The sequence below is a fragment of the Aulonocara stuartgranti genome (genome assembly GCF_965226115.1).
Source record: "Aulonocara stuartgranti genome assembly, chromosome: 3".
NCBI lineage: Eukaryota > Metazoa > Chordata > Actinopteri > Cichliformes > Cichlidae > Aulonocara > Aulonocara stuartgranti.
The window spans coordinates 7,183,653-7,197,723 of NC_138941.1; the positions used below are offsets into that span (position 1 = coordinate 7,183,653).

Consider the following 14,071-nt stretch of genomic DNA (forward strand, 5'->3'; position numbering starts at 1 on the left):
TGATCCATTTCCTTAAATGCTCCAATAAACTCATTTCTAGTGCCGACAAAATTCGTGCCTTGATCACATCTTATCTGACGAACTGTACCTCTGATGGCCATGAATGTACGTAATGAGTTGATGAGGGAATCTGTAGAGAGATCGTCAAGCATTTCAAGATGCACTGCTCTGGAGCACATGCAAGTGATTAGCAAGCCATAACGCTTTAGCTCCTTGCGGCCTTCTTTGACATAAAAAGGACCAAAGCAGTCCATCCCACAGTAGGTGAATGGCGGTGTGGTCTCCATCCGATCCTCTGGGAGGTCTGCCATCTTCTGCTGCTCTGTGCGCCTTCTGAACCTTCTGCATTTTACACATTTATAGATGTAAGATGACACGATCTTGCTGCATCCAAGAATCCAGAATCCGTTAGCTCGAAGTTTGAGCAAAGGCTGTTTCTTGAACCATCTTTATGATTGTTAACTCTGCTTCCTTTCTCTCTTGTTACACTACTGATGTCGTGTGATCTACTCTTGTGATCCTTTGCTTCTTTCACATAGCGCTTGAGTCTAGCAACTGCCTTAATCATCCTCGACCAGTCGGAAAACTTGTGTAAGCGATCTAACAGTGACCTTTGTTCCTCCCCTTGTATCTTGTGGACTTGAACCTTCTTAACCTCCGGGTCACTGGTTGATAACTCTCCCACCTTAATTTCCCCACTGGGTATGATCTTCTGCCAAAGGAGGTCTGGGCCTTTGAACCAGTTTGATGCTACAAGTTGTTCTGCTGTGAGACCTCTTGAGGCGTGGTCTGCCGGATTATCTTCGGAAGTTACATACCTCCATTGGGTTGAATCTGTGCTTTGTTTGATGCGTTCCACTCAGTTTGCAACAAACACATGAAATCTTCTGGCTTCATTGCTGACATATCCGAGTACCACCTTCGAGTCAGTCCAATACCTTTCTTCTGAAATTTCCATTTCCAATTCCTTTTTCAGCATGTCACCAGTGCGCACAGCAACAACGGCCGCCGACAACTCAAGCCGAGGTATAGTTGTGACTTTGGTTGGTGGAACTCTTGATCTTCCCATCACCAATGAGCAGTGGACTTCACCAGTTGTGCTTACTGCTCTGAGGTAAGTGCACATTCCATATCCAGATGCACTTGCATCAGAAAAATGATGAAGTTCGTAGTGCTGTGCCTTGAAGGTCGAAGGAATGTAGCATCTGTGAACCTTTACGTCTGCAAGGTTTCCCAGGTCACGCAACCAATACTCCCACTGAGGTCGAAGTCTGTCAGGTAAGTTATCATCCTGGCTGAGTTTATCTCGACACATTTGTTGCAAAATCTGCTTTCCCAGCAGAATGAAAGGTGACACAAACCCAAGTGGATCGAACACAGAGGCGACTGTGGCCAATACTCCTCTTCTGGTGAGTGGTTTGTCCTTAACAACTACTCTGAACTGAAATTGATCTGATGCCACACACCATTGTACGCCAAGTGCTCTTTCCATGTGTACTTCACCGAGTGCCATATCTAGCTCTTTGGGAGCTGCAGCGCATTCTTCTTTCGGAAGCGAAGCTAGAACTTTGGTGCTGTTTGAGATGAACTTGTGCAACCGAAGTTTGCCCATGCTGCAGAGTTTGCGTGCTTCATTAACCAGCTGTATTGCCTGATCTTCAGTGTCAACACTTGCTAGTCCGTCATCAACATAGAAGTTGGTTTTGATGAACTTGATGGTTTCTTCATTAAAACTTCCTTCCCCTTCAGCTGCAAGATGCTTGAGGCCATAGTTGGCACAACCTGGAGAAGATGCTGCTCCAAATAGGTGTACCTTCATCCTGTAGACAGTGAATGGAGTTTCAAGGTCACCGTTCTCCCACCACAAGAACCGTAGGTAATCTTGGTCACAAGCATGCACATGGAATTGGTGGAACATGCGTTCGATGTCACACATGAAAGCCACTGGGCCTCTTCGGAAGCGACACAAGACTCCGAGCAAGGTGTTTGTTAGCTCTGGACCAGTGAGGAGATGGTCATTTAAGGAAGCGCCTTGGAACTTGGCAGAGGCATCAAAGACGACACGAATCTTTCCGGGTTTTTGTGGATGATACACACCATGATGTGGGATGTACCAAACTGGTGTCTTGTCAATGTCTTGCTCTGTGACCTTTTCAGCATCTCCATGGGCTAAGATGTCATTCATGAATTTCTTATAGTCCATGTAGTACTGCTTGTTACTCTTGAGCCTTTTTTCTAAACATTTGAGGTGATGAATAGCACATACCTTGTTGTTTGGCAGGTTCGGCCTTTCACTCTTAAATGGGAGTGGCATTTCAAAATGACCATCCTCCTTGTGCCTAATGCCGGCCTTCATCTTTGTTAAAAATTTGAGATCTTCTTGAGAGACCTTTGTGTCTTCTGGTGCTTTCTCAACAAAGTCAGACTTCAACATCTTTAGGACCTCTGTGGGAGAGATCATTTCCTTTATTTGAGTTCTGTAGACATAGTGAACCTTGTTGGTGAGATTTAAAGAGGGATTAATGTCAGGCACCACTTCCTTCACAATGACTTGGTGACTTATTCCGAAGGCGTCTCCATAATCGAGACATGGATTGCCATAACCCACAATACTCCATCCCAGATCAGTTCTTTGCACAAACGGCTGATTTTCCTTTCCAGACACAACCTCACAAGGAACAAGTGCTTGGGGGCAGTTGTACCCAATCAGCAGACCAACATCACAGCTTTGTAGTGGAGCGATCTCACTTGCAATGCAGTCAAGATGAGACCATGCCTTAGCTGTTGCAGGCGATGGAATGTGATCTCGGTTTGCGGGAATAAAGTCTCTGGCATACGTCACTGGTAGGGAAATGGTCTTATTTGAGTAGAACCCTCTGACTTGTAGACCTGAGAACTTGCGACAGGACACAACTGTGTTTCTTGAAGACATAGTAGTGAGCTTTAGCTGAGTCGATTCACCTTTGATATGCAGAGCTTGTGCCGTTTCTTCAAGAATAAAGGTCGTATCGCTCTGTGTATCAAGGAGCGCGTACACAAGAATTTCATGCGCTGGCTCACCTTTGGTTGACACCCATACTGGAATAATGGAAGATGTGTGAGTGTCGTCAACATTCTGTGTGACTCTGTTAGAAGTCGCTTCACTTGTTGTTGGTGTGACACTGTTGTCTTGTGAGACATCTGCGTCCGTTTGTCTTGTCCTGTCACTGTTCTTGTGTGGATTTCTCCTTGTTCTGTCTTCCTTCGTGCGATTGTCATGAAGACATGTTGGATGTCTTTTATTACATGTGTCACAGGTTTCTCTCCCTTCGCAATCCTTGGAGCGATGACCAGAGTTCAGACAGCCAAAACATAACTTCTTGTCTTGAACAAACTTTAGTCTCTCAACAATGCTCTCATTTATGAACCTTCTACACTTAAGTAGGCTGTGACTCGACCTTTCACAGTACACACAACTAGCACTAACAGTCCTTTCATTTGAGTTAGTTGCTAGCACCTTTGCTCCATTGCCTCTGTTCCTTGTTGTTTTTGCCCCTTCAGTTTCACTTGGCTTCAGAGCAAAGAGAGATGTTATGGGATTACAGGCAATTTTGGCTTCCCGTGAGATGAAATCTACGAATTGGCTGAAGCTTGGAAAGGTGTGAGTCTCTTCTTGCACTTCTGTAACCTTTCTGTTCCACCTTGAAGTAAGCCAATCTGGAAGTTTTGCGAGCATTTTTTGGTTTTCATTGCAGTCATTGAGCACTTCAAGCCCCTTCATTTGCGACATGGCTGTCTTACAGCAGCAAAGGAAGTCAGCAAATGCTTGAAGTTCCATACTGCCTTTAGAGCTTATCTTAGGCCATGCGTCAAGTTTGTCTCTGAAGGCCTTTGCTACGAGGAAGGGATTTCCATACCTCTCTACGAGAACTGTCCATGCTGCATAGTATGCAGACTCTGTGCCAAGCGGGAAGTAGCCTTCTATTGCCTTCCTTGCAGGTCCACTTACATATTTCCTCAGATAATAAGTCTTCTCTTCAGTTGGTATATTTTTCCTGTCAATCAGAGTCTGAAAGGAAATTTTCCAATCATTATATCTGATAGGGTCGCCACTGAATATTGTTGGCTCTGGTACCGGAAGACGACTTGCATTAAGAGACACTGCAAATGCTTTGACCAGATCTTCTGTGTTCACCTCTTGGTGCGGTGTCACATTTCGTGGCGAGGAACACCGTTTCATATGCTGGTCATTGTTTTCAGACTTGACTTCATTTTTATCAGATCTGTGGTGAAGTAGGTTGTATATTTCTTCATCTGAACATTCACTTTGTTCATACACTCGCTGTCGAGCCTTTGCTGCATTCAGCTTTTTTACAGTCTCAAGTCGCTCTACTTCTCTGCGCTTAGCTTCTAGAGCCTTTTGTCTTTGTGCTATTTCTGCTTCTTGCCTTTCAATTTCCTTCATATGGATTTCTTGTTCAAGCAGAACTTGGAGAGCAGCCTCATTTGCTGCAACTTCAGCAGCTGCATCTTGTCTTTTAGCCGAGAGCCGGCTGGAGTGTCTAGAGGAAACCCTCGAATGAGAAGAGAGCTTAGTGTGGTGTGACTTAACACTCATCCTGTCTGAGGCTTCTAACTTAGGCATAGACTCAGTCTCCTTCCATTTTTCATCCCTTTGACTTTTCACATCTGAGGCTACGTATTTAGATGAAGACTCAGTGTCCTTCCAAAGTTCTTCATCTCTTTGAACCTCCGCATTACTTGGGCTTGGACACTTTCTTACAGATTCGATAATTGTCTTTGTTATGGCTTCACACGTATCCATCCTTCGTCTTGTGTCACTATCTGGAGATTCAATACGTCTCAAGTCATCATAGGCTGCATTCACATCCTTAGAAGCACTCAAAACCTTGGAAACATGTTCTTGTAGCAGATCCTTTGAGCATTGACCATCTATAGCTCCTTTGGCATTCTTAATGACAACCTTCCACTTCTCATAGCGCACACTGAAACGATGTGCAGCCTTCTTTATGTGCTCACCGTACAGTTCTTTGCCCTTTTCCGTCAATGTACGGACTCGTTGGCTCTGTCGTGCTCTTTGTGAGGTAGTAGAAACATCATCAGCTGTGCCTTCAACTGCTTGTAGTTGCTCATCTGCAGAAAGTTGTTCCACATCACCCTTTTCACTGACTTCTGGATTAGCCTCAAACTCTGCCATTGTTGGAGGGGTTTGGGTTTTTTGTGTATCTTACTTAGCCTTAATGTAAAGGTGCAGCAGCTTAAATTTGATTTGTTAGTTGAGGAGCAAATGAATATTAATCTTCATTTACTGTTACAACTTTAAAGCACAGTAATTACTATTACTCCTTAAACATCACTTAACATGTATACTTAACTCACATTACATCTCTTCTCCAAGCCAGTAATACTGTTTCTTACAGCAACTGCTGAAGCCCACCATATGCACGATGCACAGGTTACTCATCACAACATTAACTTAACACTGTATGAATATCAGTCACTTGAACAGCAGAAATGTAAACAATGAGAAGGAAAGAAAAAAAAAGAAATATTTCAGTCCTTTGTTTATTTATAAAAGGAAACTTATCTTAATTAATTTTACAGTCCTTTTCCTTTTTATTTCTCTTTCTTGTGGTTAATTATATTGAGTCCTTTAACTGAGGCAACACTTATTTTCGGGGCACCTGAATTTCCTGCGGGGCTGCGTCCTTCATCTACCCGTGCAGAGCGGAGTTCTCACTGTAGCACCCTCAAGGATTGACGTACGCACGATGTAGTTATAAAACAGGGTTTATTCTGGTCTTGGCAACCCGTGAGAACTGCTCACGGACAAAACAATAAAACAAAAACATCACATCAAAATGCGCTCTTGTACATAGTGTCAATCAATCAAAAAAATCCTTAATTACAGAAAATAAACCATTTAAAATACACAAACCTCGTGAGCTGACATCCAGGAAGTGCTAAATAGAGCTTTATGGCCTTATTGCCTTATCTTCCATCTTCTTCGTCAATTATTTTCACTCTTTAAACAATATTTTCTCCATGTGTGGAGCTAACTGTGAGTTGCAGCATGCAGACACCATGTGTGCTAGCAAAAGAAAAGTTGCTGGGTGGAGACCCAAACAGCAAAGCTGTACCCTGCACAGTTCACCACCAGAGGGCGCAAAGGAACAAAATCCAGACATACAGCTTAACAAATATCAAATGCAACAAACATCAAATGCAAAAGACCGTTACACATATCTTTGGTCAGGTGATAAGTGATAGCCTCCGTGATGTCTTTGTGCCTGCGGGAGTTTGACGTGTATAGGGAAGCGCTGTATAAGGTTCCCGTTATTGATGTTTGGGTGGTTGACCCGGACGGATTTTCTCCTGTCACTTTCTCGTCATCCCTGACGTGCTCTCCGTTGTTTTTTCCCTGCTAATTTTAGCATCACACGGCACAGCTTCTGTATCACGTGGTATAAGGCTCCGCCCTTATCATTTGTTGAGCAGGAAGAGTGAGCGCTTGTTTTCATGCAGAGTACGTCCCGGATCAAAATGTGAAGTTTTACAAATCACCACTTCTTTAGTGAATATCATTTCAGTCTCAGACAACCTCGTTTCTCTTACAGAGGTTGAATGCACCTTCTGCGGATGGCGGTACCACACAGTGTGCGTGGACTTCCCCTGCACAGAAGGCAACTACAAATGCTGTGAATGCTAAATAAACAGAAACAAATGATCCCTGTTGTCTTTGCTTGATGATTGGTTTGAGTCTTGACAATCCACATTGCTGGCGTTGCATCTTTCAATGCCAGCAATGGCAGGTATCAGTGCTCAAAGCTTTTGTGTTTGTTTCCAACAAGTTGCCCACCTCGGGAAACAAAAATGTGTTCTTTTACTTGTCAGATGAACATATGAGACACTTTGACTCTTCAGTGCAGTGTGGAGCCTAACAAAGATCTGTTTTGTGTCCCAGCTGATCAGCAGGAGGAGGAGAGTCTGACGGAGCAGCAGAGGAACATTTTCAGCTACTTGGACTCAGCTCAGCCACTACAGAGGAAACAATGAGCTCAACACAGAAGGTGACAGACAGAGCAGGACCATATGACCAAAGATATTTATCACCATATACATTTGAACATTTGCCATAACGATGTAGCTGACGATAGAATTGACACCAGACAAAATACTTTACAGCTGCACAACTTTATTAAAAACCCATCAATGTATTTTCACTGAAACAAGCAGCTGTTGTTTATGTGCATTAAAGTTATATAAAAATGTAACAGTGCAAATGCAAATTCCTCGCTGACAGTTTAACCAAAAGGCGTTTCCAGTGGAAACTGGCCGACACATCCTGAGCATAACCATGTATAATATCCACTAAACTTCAGAAGAGGTTATACAGTCGTGGCCAAAAGGTTTGAGAATTGCATAAATATTGGAACCTGGAGAAGTTGCTGCTTAAGTTTTTATAATAGCATTTTGCCTGCACTCCAGAATGTTATGAGGAGTGATCAGATGAACTGCATCGTCCTTCTTTGCCATGAAAACGAACTTAATCCCCAAAAAGCCTTACCACTGCATTTCATTGCTGTCATCAAAGGACCTGCTGAGACCATTTCAGTGATCGTCTTCTTAACTCAGGTGAGAATGTTGGCGAGCACGAGGCTGGAGATCATCATGGCTGTATCCCGATTCAGGTTCTGCAGCTTTAAAGTCCTCAAGGGCCGCGTACTCAAAGACCGCTAAGGCCGAAGTGCGAGGCTCGTAGGCTCGTGAAATGGGACGTCTAGCCTCCGTCGCGCTGCCCAGGTTGCCTAGCAACCATGATACTAACAGCTGGAAACGTTTCATACAGCTTTGTTTGACAGAAATGAAGGAGAACATATTTAGTTCATTTGTTTCTACATGAGCTCTGTGTGATTTGATGAGTATCTGAGGCTGAGACCACAGGACTGTGAAACATGATTGTTGGGCTTCATTTCTGTGCTGAACAGTCGTTTAAGATTAGCTGTAAATAACAATTAGCTGATGTTGTTCATGAGACTAAAGTCATCTCACTGTGGTAATGTAAATATGATATGGCCAATATTATAGTTATCATATATATATATCTATATATATATCACTTCACTCACAGACAAGTATCTGTGACAGTGTGTATACAGATGTATCATATATAAGAGACAAATATTGTTCATTTAATATGTTGGTACTAAATGTGGCTGAATGCTTACATATATGTGTAAAAAGCAAATGTACGAGCTGTGATAACTGTGTCTGATAGAATGAAGAGTAGACTGATATATGAAATATTCCTTTATTGGGTGAGAAAATCAGACCATGTCATAACTGCTTTAAGTCACACAGAATAGATATCAGAGCCTTAAACACTGACTTCTGCTAAATGGGTCAAACTGGGCAGAAAGTCTACAAACACATAACATCCTTATAGAATATGATGTAACACTATAGATCAACTTAGCTCAGAATATATAAAGCATATAAACAGTTACAGCAATATGATGCAACAAACACAGCAGCTACTGATCCAAAATACTCAAAGCTTCATAGAACTGAAACCAACATTTATTTTAGCTCCATCCTGCTGCTGATACAGACTTTAGGTTTCTGAACATTAAACTTGTTGCTGCCTTTCATAGTGTGTAACTTGAAGGCCCTGAGTACTTTCTCCCACACTGAAAACACTGGGATGATCACATTATTTGAACATTACCTAATAAGACTGATTCATCAGGGCTGCAATGCCTCACAGATGATGTGCAGCAGTGGCTCCCTCAGTCTGTCCTCACTCTGGACACTTGCAGTCGTCACACATGGAAATCAAATGTGTGATAAGCTGCAGGATTCAAACACAAGTGTAACTTATAAACACATGTTCATACTTTTATTCCACAATCAGAGAGAAAGAAACAGAGAGAGAGTGCAGGACAGACAGACAGGTGACAGTCTCAGGTGTACACACTGCTACACAACAGCACCAGAGAAGCAGGATTTAGTGTTTGTGTTATTACGAGTGTAAACAAGAAGAGTTCCAGATGGTGCAGTGGACACATGTGTGACTGCTGTGATTAAAGCATCTTTCTTTCAGCTTAACGAGTGAACCGTCAGCTCGTTCAAACACACGTTAAAGTGCGTTTGGCTCGACACCACCGAACAGAGGCAGCAATATAACACAGCTAACATTAACAGTGCAGTGAATCCTGCTTGTGCCGTGATGTTCAGGACTGCAAACTGAGCAGCATCACTGACTTTCAGCTTGTTGTGTTTGTGGATATATGACTGACTTTAATTATCCACAAAATCATCACATTCTCTGTCAGATTAAGGTCGACTATTGAACGGCGTATATTTTAAAGGCTTTAAAACCAAGTTAACGCTGAAAGTACAAACATCACTAATGTCACATAACTCTGCCGACAAGGCATAGCTATGGCTATGAAATGCTCTTTGTGTATCACTTCTTCATTATGAAAGATGTCATTAATGCACTAGTAATGTCTCATCTGGAGTATTGTTCAATCATTTGGTCAGCAGCTAATAAGACAGATCTTAACAGACTTCAGTTAGTCCAGAATAAGGCGTCCAGATTAGTGTGAAGATGTTCATACTATACTAATATTGATAAAATGCATAATAACCTTTCTTGGCTTCTTGTACAGGCTAAAATATTCTATGGCTTACTTGTAGTTCTAAAGAAAGCAATTCTGTTAAACACACCACATTTATTCTGCTCAGCTGCAGTATCCAGATGAAATACATCATCATATTACACAGTTTTCAACAAGCTGCAATTTAGTAAATGCTCGAGTTAAAAGTAACGTTTTGTAAAACTGTTACATTTAGAGCAACTTTTAAGTGGAATAAGTTGCCTTATAAAATTAGAGAATTATTCAAAACTTCAATGAACACTTAAAAGCCGATTTACAGAGCTTTTAGTTGTTGTAAATATTGTAAGACATGATTTGTTTTTGAAATTTGTGTAATGTGCCTCAATGTTATTGATATTATTATTATTATTATTGATTGCTTATATTTGAACAATTGTGAAACCTCACTGTGGATGTAAGAGTGAAATTATGTGGATATCTTGAATCCACTTTATTGTGTAATATTTTATGTGAGTATTTGACGGAAGACGAGCAACATCTGTTGTGGAAGCTAACGGGGTTCGTTTAGAATAAACAAACATAGGATTTATTATCACTGAATAATTCTGTATAAATCTATACAAATTATAGAAATATGTAATAGGAAACAACAAAATAATCTAAATTATAAATGTGTGTGTGTGTGTGTGTGTGTGTGTGTGTGTGTGTGTGTGTGTGTGTGTACAATCAGGAGGGATGGGCATGATTTTAGTGTTTGAACAGTCATGAATTATCTTTAACAGCAGGTTGGATGTAATGTGTTAGAACTACCAGCAGGTGGGGATAAGAGACCTTTAAGGTGTTTGGTGCCACGCTCCACCTTCAGGTTTAAAACTAGTGTTAATGGAGTTTGAAGGTTGAGTTTGTTCCACGACTGCATTTCACTCACTGCCTCTGTTTGTATCTCTGTCACTGCAGGACCAACATGGAGCCAGAAGTCAGCGCTCTCAGGAGGCCGACAAACCTCACAGAAGAAAGGGAGAGAAAAAACACACCTGTGACGAGTGTGGGAAGGGTTTTACTGTGAGGGCTTCACTAAAACGGCATCAGGTCATCCACACTGGAGAGAAACCGTTCAGCTGTGACTTGTGTGGAAAGTCTTTTTCCAGGAAGGGTTACCTAAAAACACACCAACTCATCCACAGTGGAGTTAAAGCGTACAGCTGTGATCAGTGTGGCAGAGCTTTTACTCACAGTAGCCACTTACAGAGGCATCTAGTTACCCACTCTGGAATTAAGGCATACAGCTGTGACGAGTGTGGAAAGTCTTTTTCCTTGAAGGGTCACCTAAAAGAACACCAACTCATCCACAGTGGAGTTAAAGCGTACAGCTGTGATCAGTGTGGCAGAGCTTTTACTCGCAGTAGAAGCTTACAGAGTCATCTAGTTACCCACTCTGAAATTAAGCCATACAGCTGTGACGAGTGTGGGAAGGGTTTTACTGTGAGGGCTAAACTAAAACGGCATCAGGTCATCCACACTGGAGAGAGACCGTTCAGCTGTGACGAGTGTGGAAAGTCTTTTTCCTTGAAGGATTCCCTAAAAGAACACCAACTCGTCCACAGTGGAGTTAAAGCGTACAGCTGTGATCAGTGTGGCAGAGCTTTTACTCGCAGTAGCCACTTACAGAAGCATCTAGTTACCCACTCTGGAATTAAGCCATACAGCTGTGACGACTGTGGGAAGGGTTTTACTGTGACGGCTTCACTAAAACAGCATCAGGTCATCCACACTGGAGAGAGACCGTTCAGCTGTGACTTGTGTGGAAAGTCTTTTTCCTTCAAGCGTTCCCTAAAAGAACACCAACTCATCCACAGTGGAGTTAAAGCGTACAGCTGTGATCAGTGTGGCAGAGCTTTTACTCAAAGTAGCCACTTACAGAGTCATCTAGTTACCCACTCTGGAATTAAGCCATACAGCTGTGACATCTGTGGAAAAACCTTCAGCCAGAGAGGGTACCGAAATACACACCTACGCATTCACACCAGACATGATGTGTACTGCTGTGAACAGTGTGGCAAATACTTTACAACAGACGCACACTTACAACGACACATGTTTACCCACACTGAGGAGAGACCTTATCAATGTGACCTGTGTGAGAAGACTTTTAAAACTCCACATCACCTGAGACGACACCAACAGATCCACACCAGAAAGAGACTCTACAAGTGCAGCTACTGTGAGGTATGTATTTATATTGTTATCTTGTCATTTTAGCCTGACTGTTTGGAACAACTCTGCTCATTAAACTGTGTTAGCATGTTAGCAATTCTACTGCATGGAAAAGCAGCTCTGAGTGATTATTCAGATTTTCCTTTCAGTTATGATTTTAGTATTACTGTAGTATTATGGTGGTAGTATTGTAGTTATTGCAGCCCAGTAAACTGAGTGTGTTAACTGAAACAGTCAAATGTAGTTGGACGTCTGCAGAGATGCTCTTTATTTCAGGCGACGTTCAGGATACAAATGTTGAAGGACTGACTTACACTTTGTGTCTTTGTTTAGAAGCAGAGCGACACAGATGGATCCAGTTCTCAACCCTGTCATCACTGTGGTGGTGGGAAAGACTTTCATTGTGACCTCTGTGGAAAAACTTTCAGTCAGCAAAAGACCCTAAAAGTACATCAATGTAGACACACTGGAGACAAACTGAAATACTGCAAAGAATGTGGGAGAAGCTTCACCACATCAAGTGATTTAAAACAACATGAACTGATTCACAGTGGGGTTAAAAAGCACCTCTGTGATCAGTGTGGGTCATCCTTCACCACTGCAGGTCAGCTTAAATCACACAAACGAGTCCACACAGGAGAGAAACCACACAAGTGCAGACACTGTGAGAGAAGCTTCTCACGGTCAGGTAGTCGTAACATTCATGAACGTGGACACATGGAAGGAAACTACAGCTGTGAGCAGTGTGACAAGAGCTTCAGGAATCTCAGTTCATACTCTGCACACAAACGATCCCACGTTACTAATAAACTGTTTCACTGTTACCAATGTGCCCAAACATTCACCTCATTGTCTGCTCTGTGCAAACATCAGCGCGATCACTCAGGGCTGAAATCACTCCCATCACTGGATCACAGTGAATCTGAAGACACAGAAAGATCCTCTGGTTTCTGTGTCAGACTCAAAAAGCTTGAGATCAGGCTCCACAGAGTTCAGATAGAATCTCCTGTAAAAATCTGATGAGGCAGCTGTGAATCAAACTCTTCCCCTAGTTCCATTTTAAGCTTTCAAAACTGTCCTACTGTAGTGTTCATGTCAAGTGGTTAGCTTTCTTTTCATCAGTTGGTTGAAAACTCTGTTTCCTATTATAAAGTTTTTGTTTTAATGTATTTTGATCCACATAAATGTTTTCTTGTTCAGGTTCTTTATGTTATTGAATCTTGCAAATGTTAAATAAAAAATTCAAATGTTAAATATCTTCACTGATGGTACAAATAAACTGTCCTTTCAGCTTTAGCTCCTAATTTATTCATTATTTATGGATGTAGCACAGCAGCCGTCTCTTGATTAACACATGGAGGGCTCGGGATCTGATGGTGTCGTCTCCCTAATTTGCCCACTCAGTAAATCTCACTCATGGCCAAGAAATTGAAATAAACCTTGTTTCCCTGCTGGATAGTGATCCACTGTAACTCTGCTCCTCCTTCCTGTTTAGGATTTCTGTGGCTGAAGTAAAATTCCCTCCATCCATCACTTATCCCAGCTAACCCAAAGTGAAATAAAGTTTTGCTGGTCTTAAAAAAGCATTACAATAATGGGCATTACCAATGCAAACTGAATGATACAGAAGATGAAAGAAGAGACTTTGATCAGTTAATAAAGCTCATGATCTGGATTCATTGTGGCTGCTACACAGATACTTCTGGGTCACTTCTCTCAGTTAGGAACCTTCCTCACCAAACTGACTGTTGGACCACACCCCTGGTTTCATGAGAAATTGTTTCAGCCATGATTTCTCTTCCTGTATTTCAGAGTAAAGACTGAAGTGACAAATGGAAGCATGTTTAAAAAACACAATGTGAGAGAGACGTTGAGGTCCTTAGAAGTTACCCTGGGTTTTTCTGTCACCCTGCTAGATGTTACACACCTTGTTATTGTACTGATTTCTACTGCTGGACTACTCCTGCGGAGAGTAACAATACTCTTACTAATTAGCTCCCTTTCACACCTTTGGGGATATTTATTTTTGTGTTTGCAGCGCTGTGAGCCAGAACAGCGAGAGAAAAATCTGCAACAGCGACGAGCCGAATGCTTACGTGAATCGCAGCAGCTGCACATGTGCTACGCTGAATTAGAGGATATCTTTGCTCTGGATTTCTATTTCTACTTTTTCATTTCTATATGATTCTTCTTGCATCTAAACAAAGATGATTCAATTTGCTAAATGTTGATGG

The 14,071-nt window shown here is 42.0% G+C and overlaps 2 protein-coding genes across 4 annotated transcripts in view; both read left to right on the forward strand.

Annotated features, from left to right (window-relative positions):
• LOC309702189 (protein NLRC3-like) overlaps positions 1–14,071 on the forward strand; it is a 306,079-nt gene that overhangs the window by 127,973 nt on the left and 164,035 nt on the right. The gene's annotated exons all lie outside the window — the stretch shown is intronic.
• Positions 1,050–13,523, forward strand: LOC309702248 (uncharacterized protein). Of its 3 annotated transcripts, XM_082526803.1 has the most exons (5): positions 1,097–1,114; positions 1,343–1,409; positions 6,965–7,070; positions 10,581–11,849; positions 12,171–13,523. In XM_082526803.1, exons 3-5 carry the CDS (start codon positions 7,053–7,055, stop codon positions 12,855–12,857), a joined length of 1,974 nt encoding a protein of 657 aa, XP_082382929.1. In that variant the 5' UTR covers positions 1,097–1,114; positions 1,343–1,409; positions 6,965–7,052; the 3' UTR covers positions 12,858–13,523. The 3 variants fall into 3 exon arrangements, with proteins under 3 accessions (XP_082382930.1, XP_082382929.1, XP_082382931.1); XM_082526804.1 differs by lacking the exon at positions 1,343–1,409 and having other exon boundaries at positions 1,050–1,114; XM_082526805.1 differs by lacking the exons at positions 1,097–1,114; positions 1,343–1,409 and adding an exon at positions 1,233–1,278.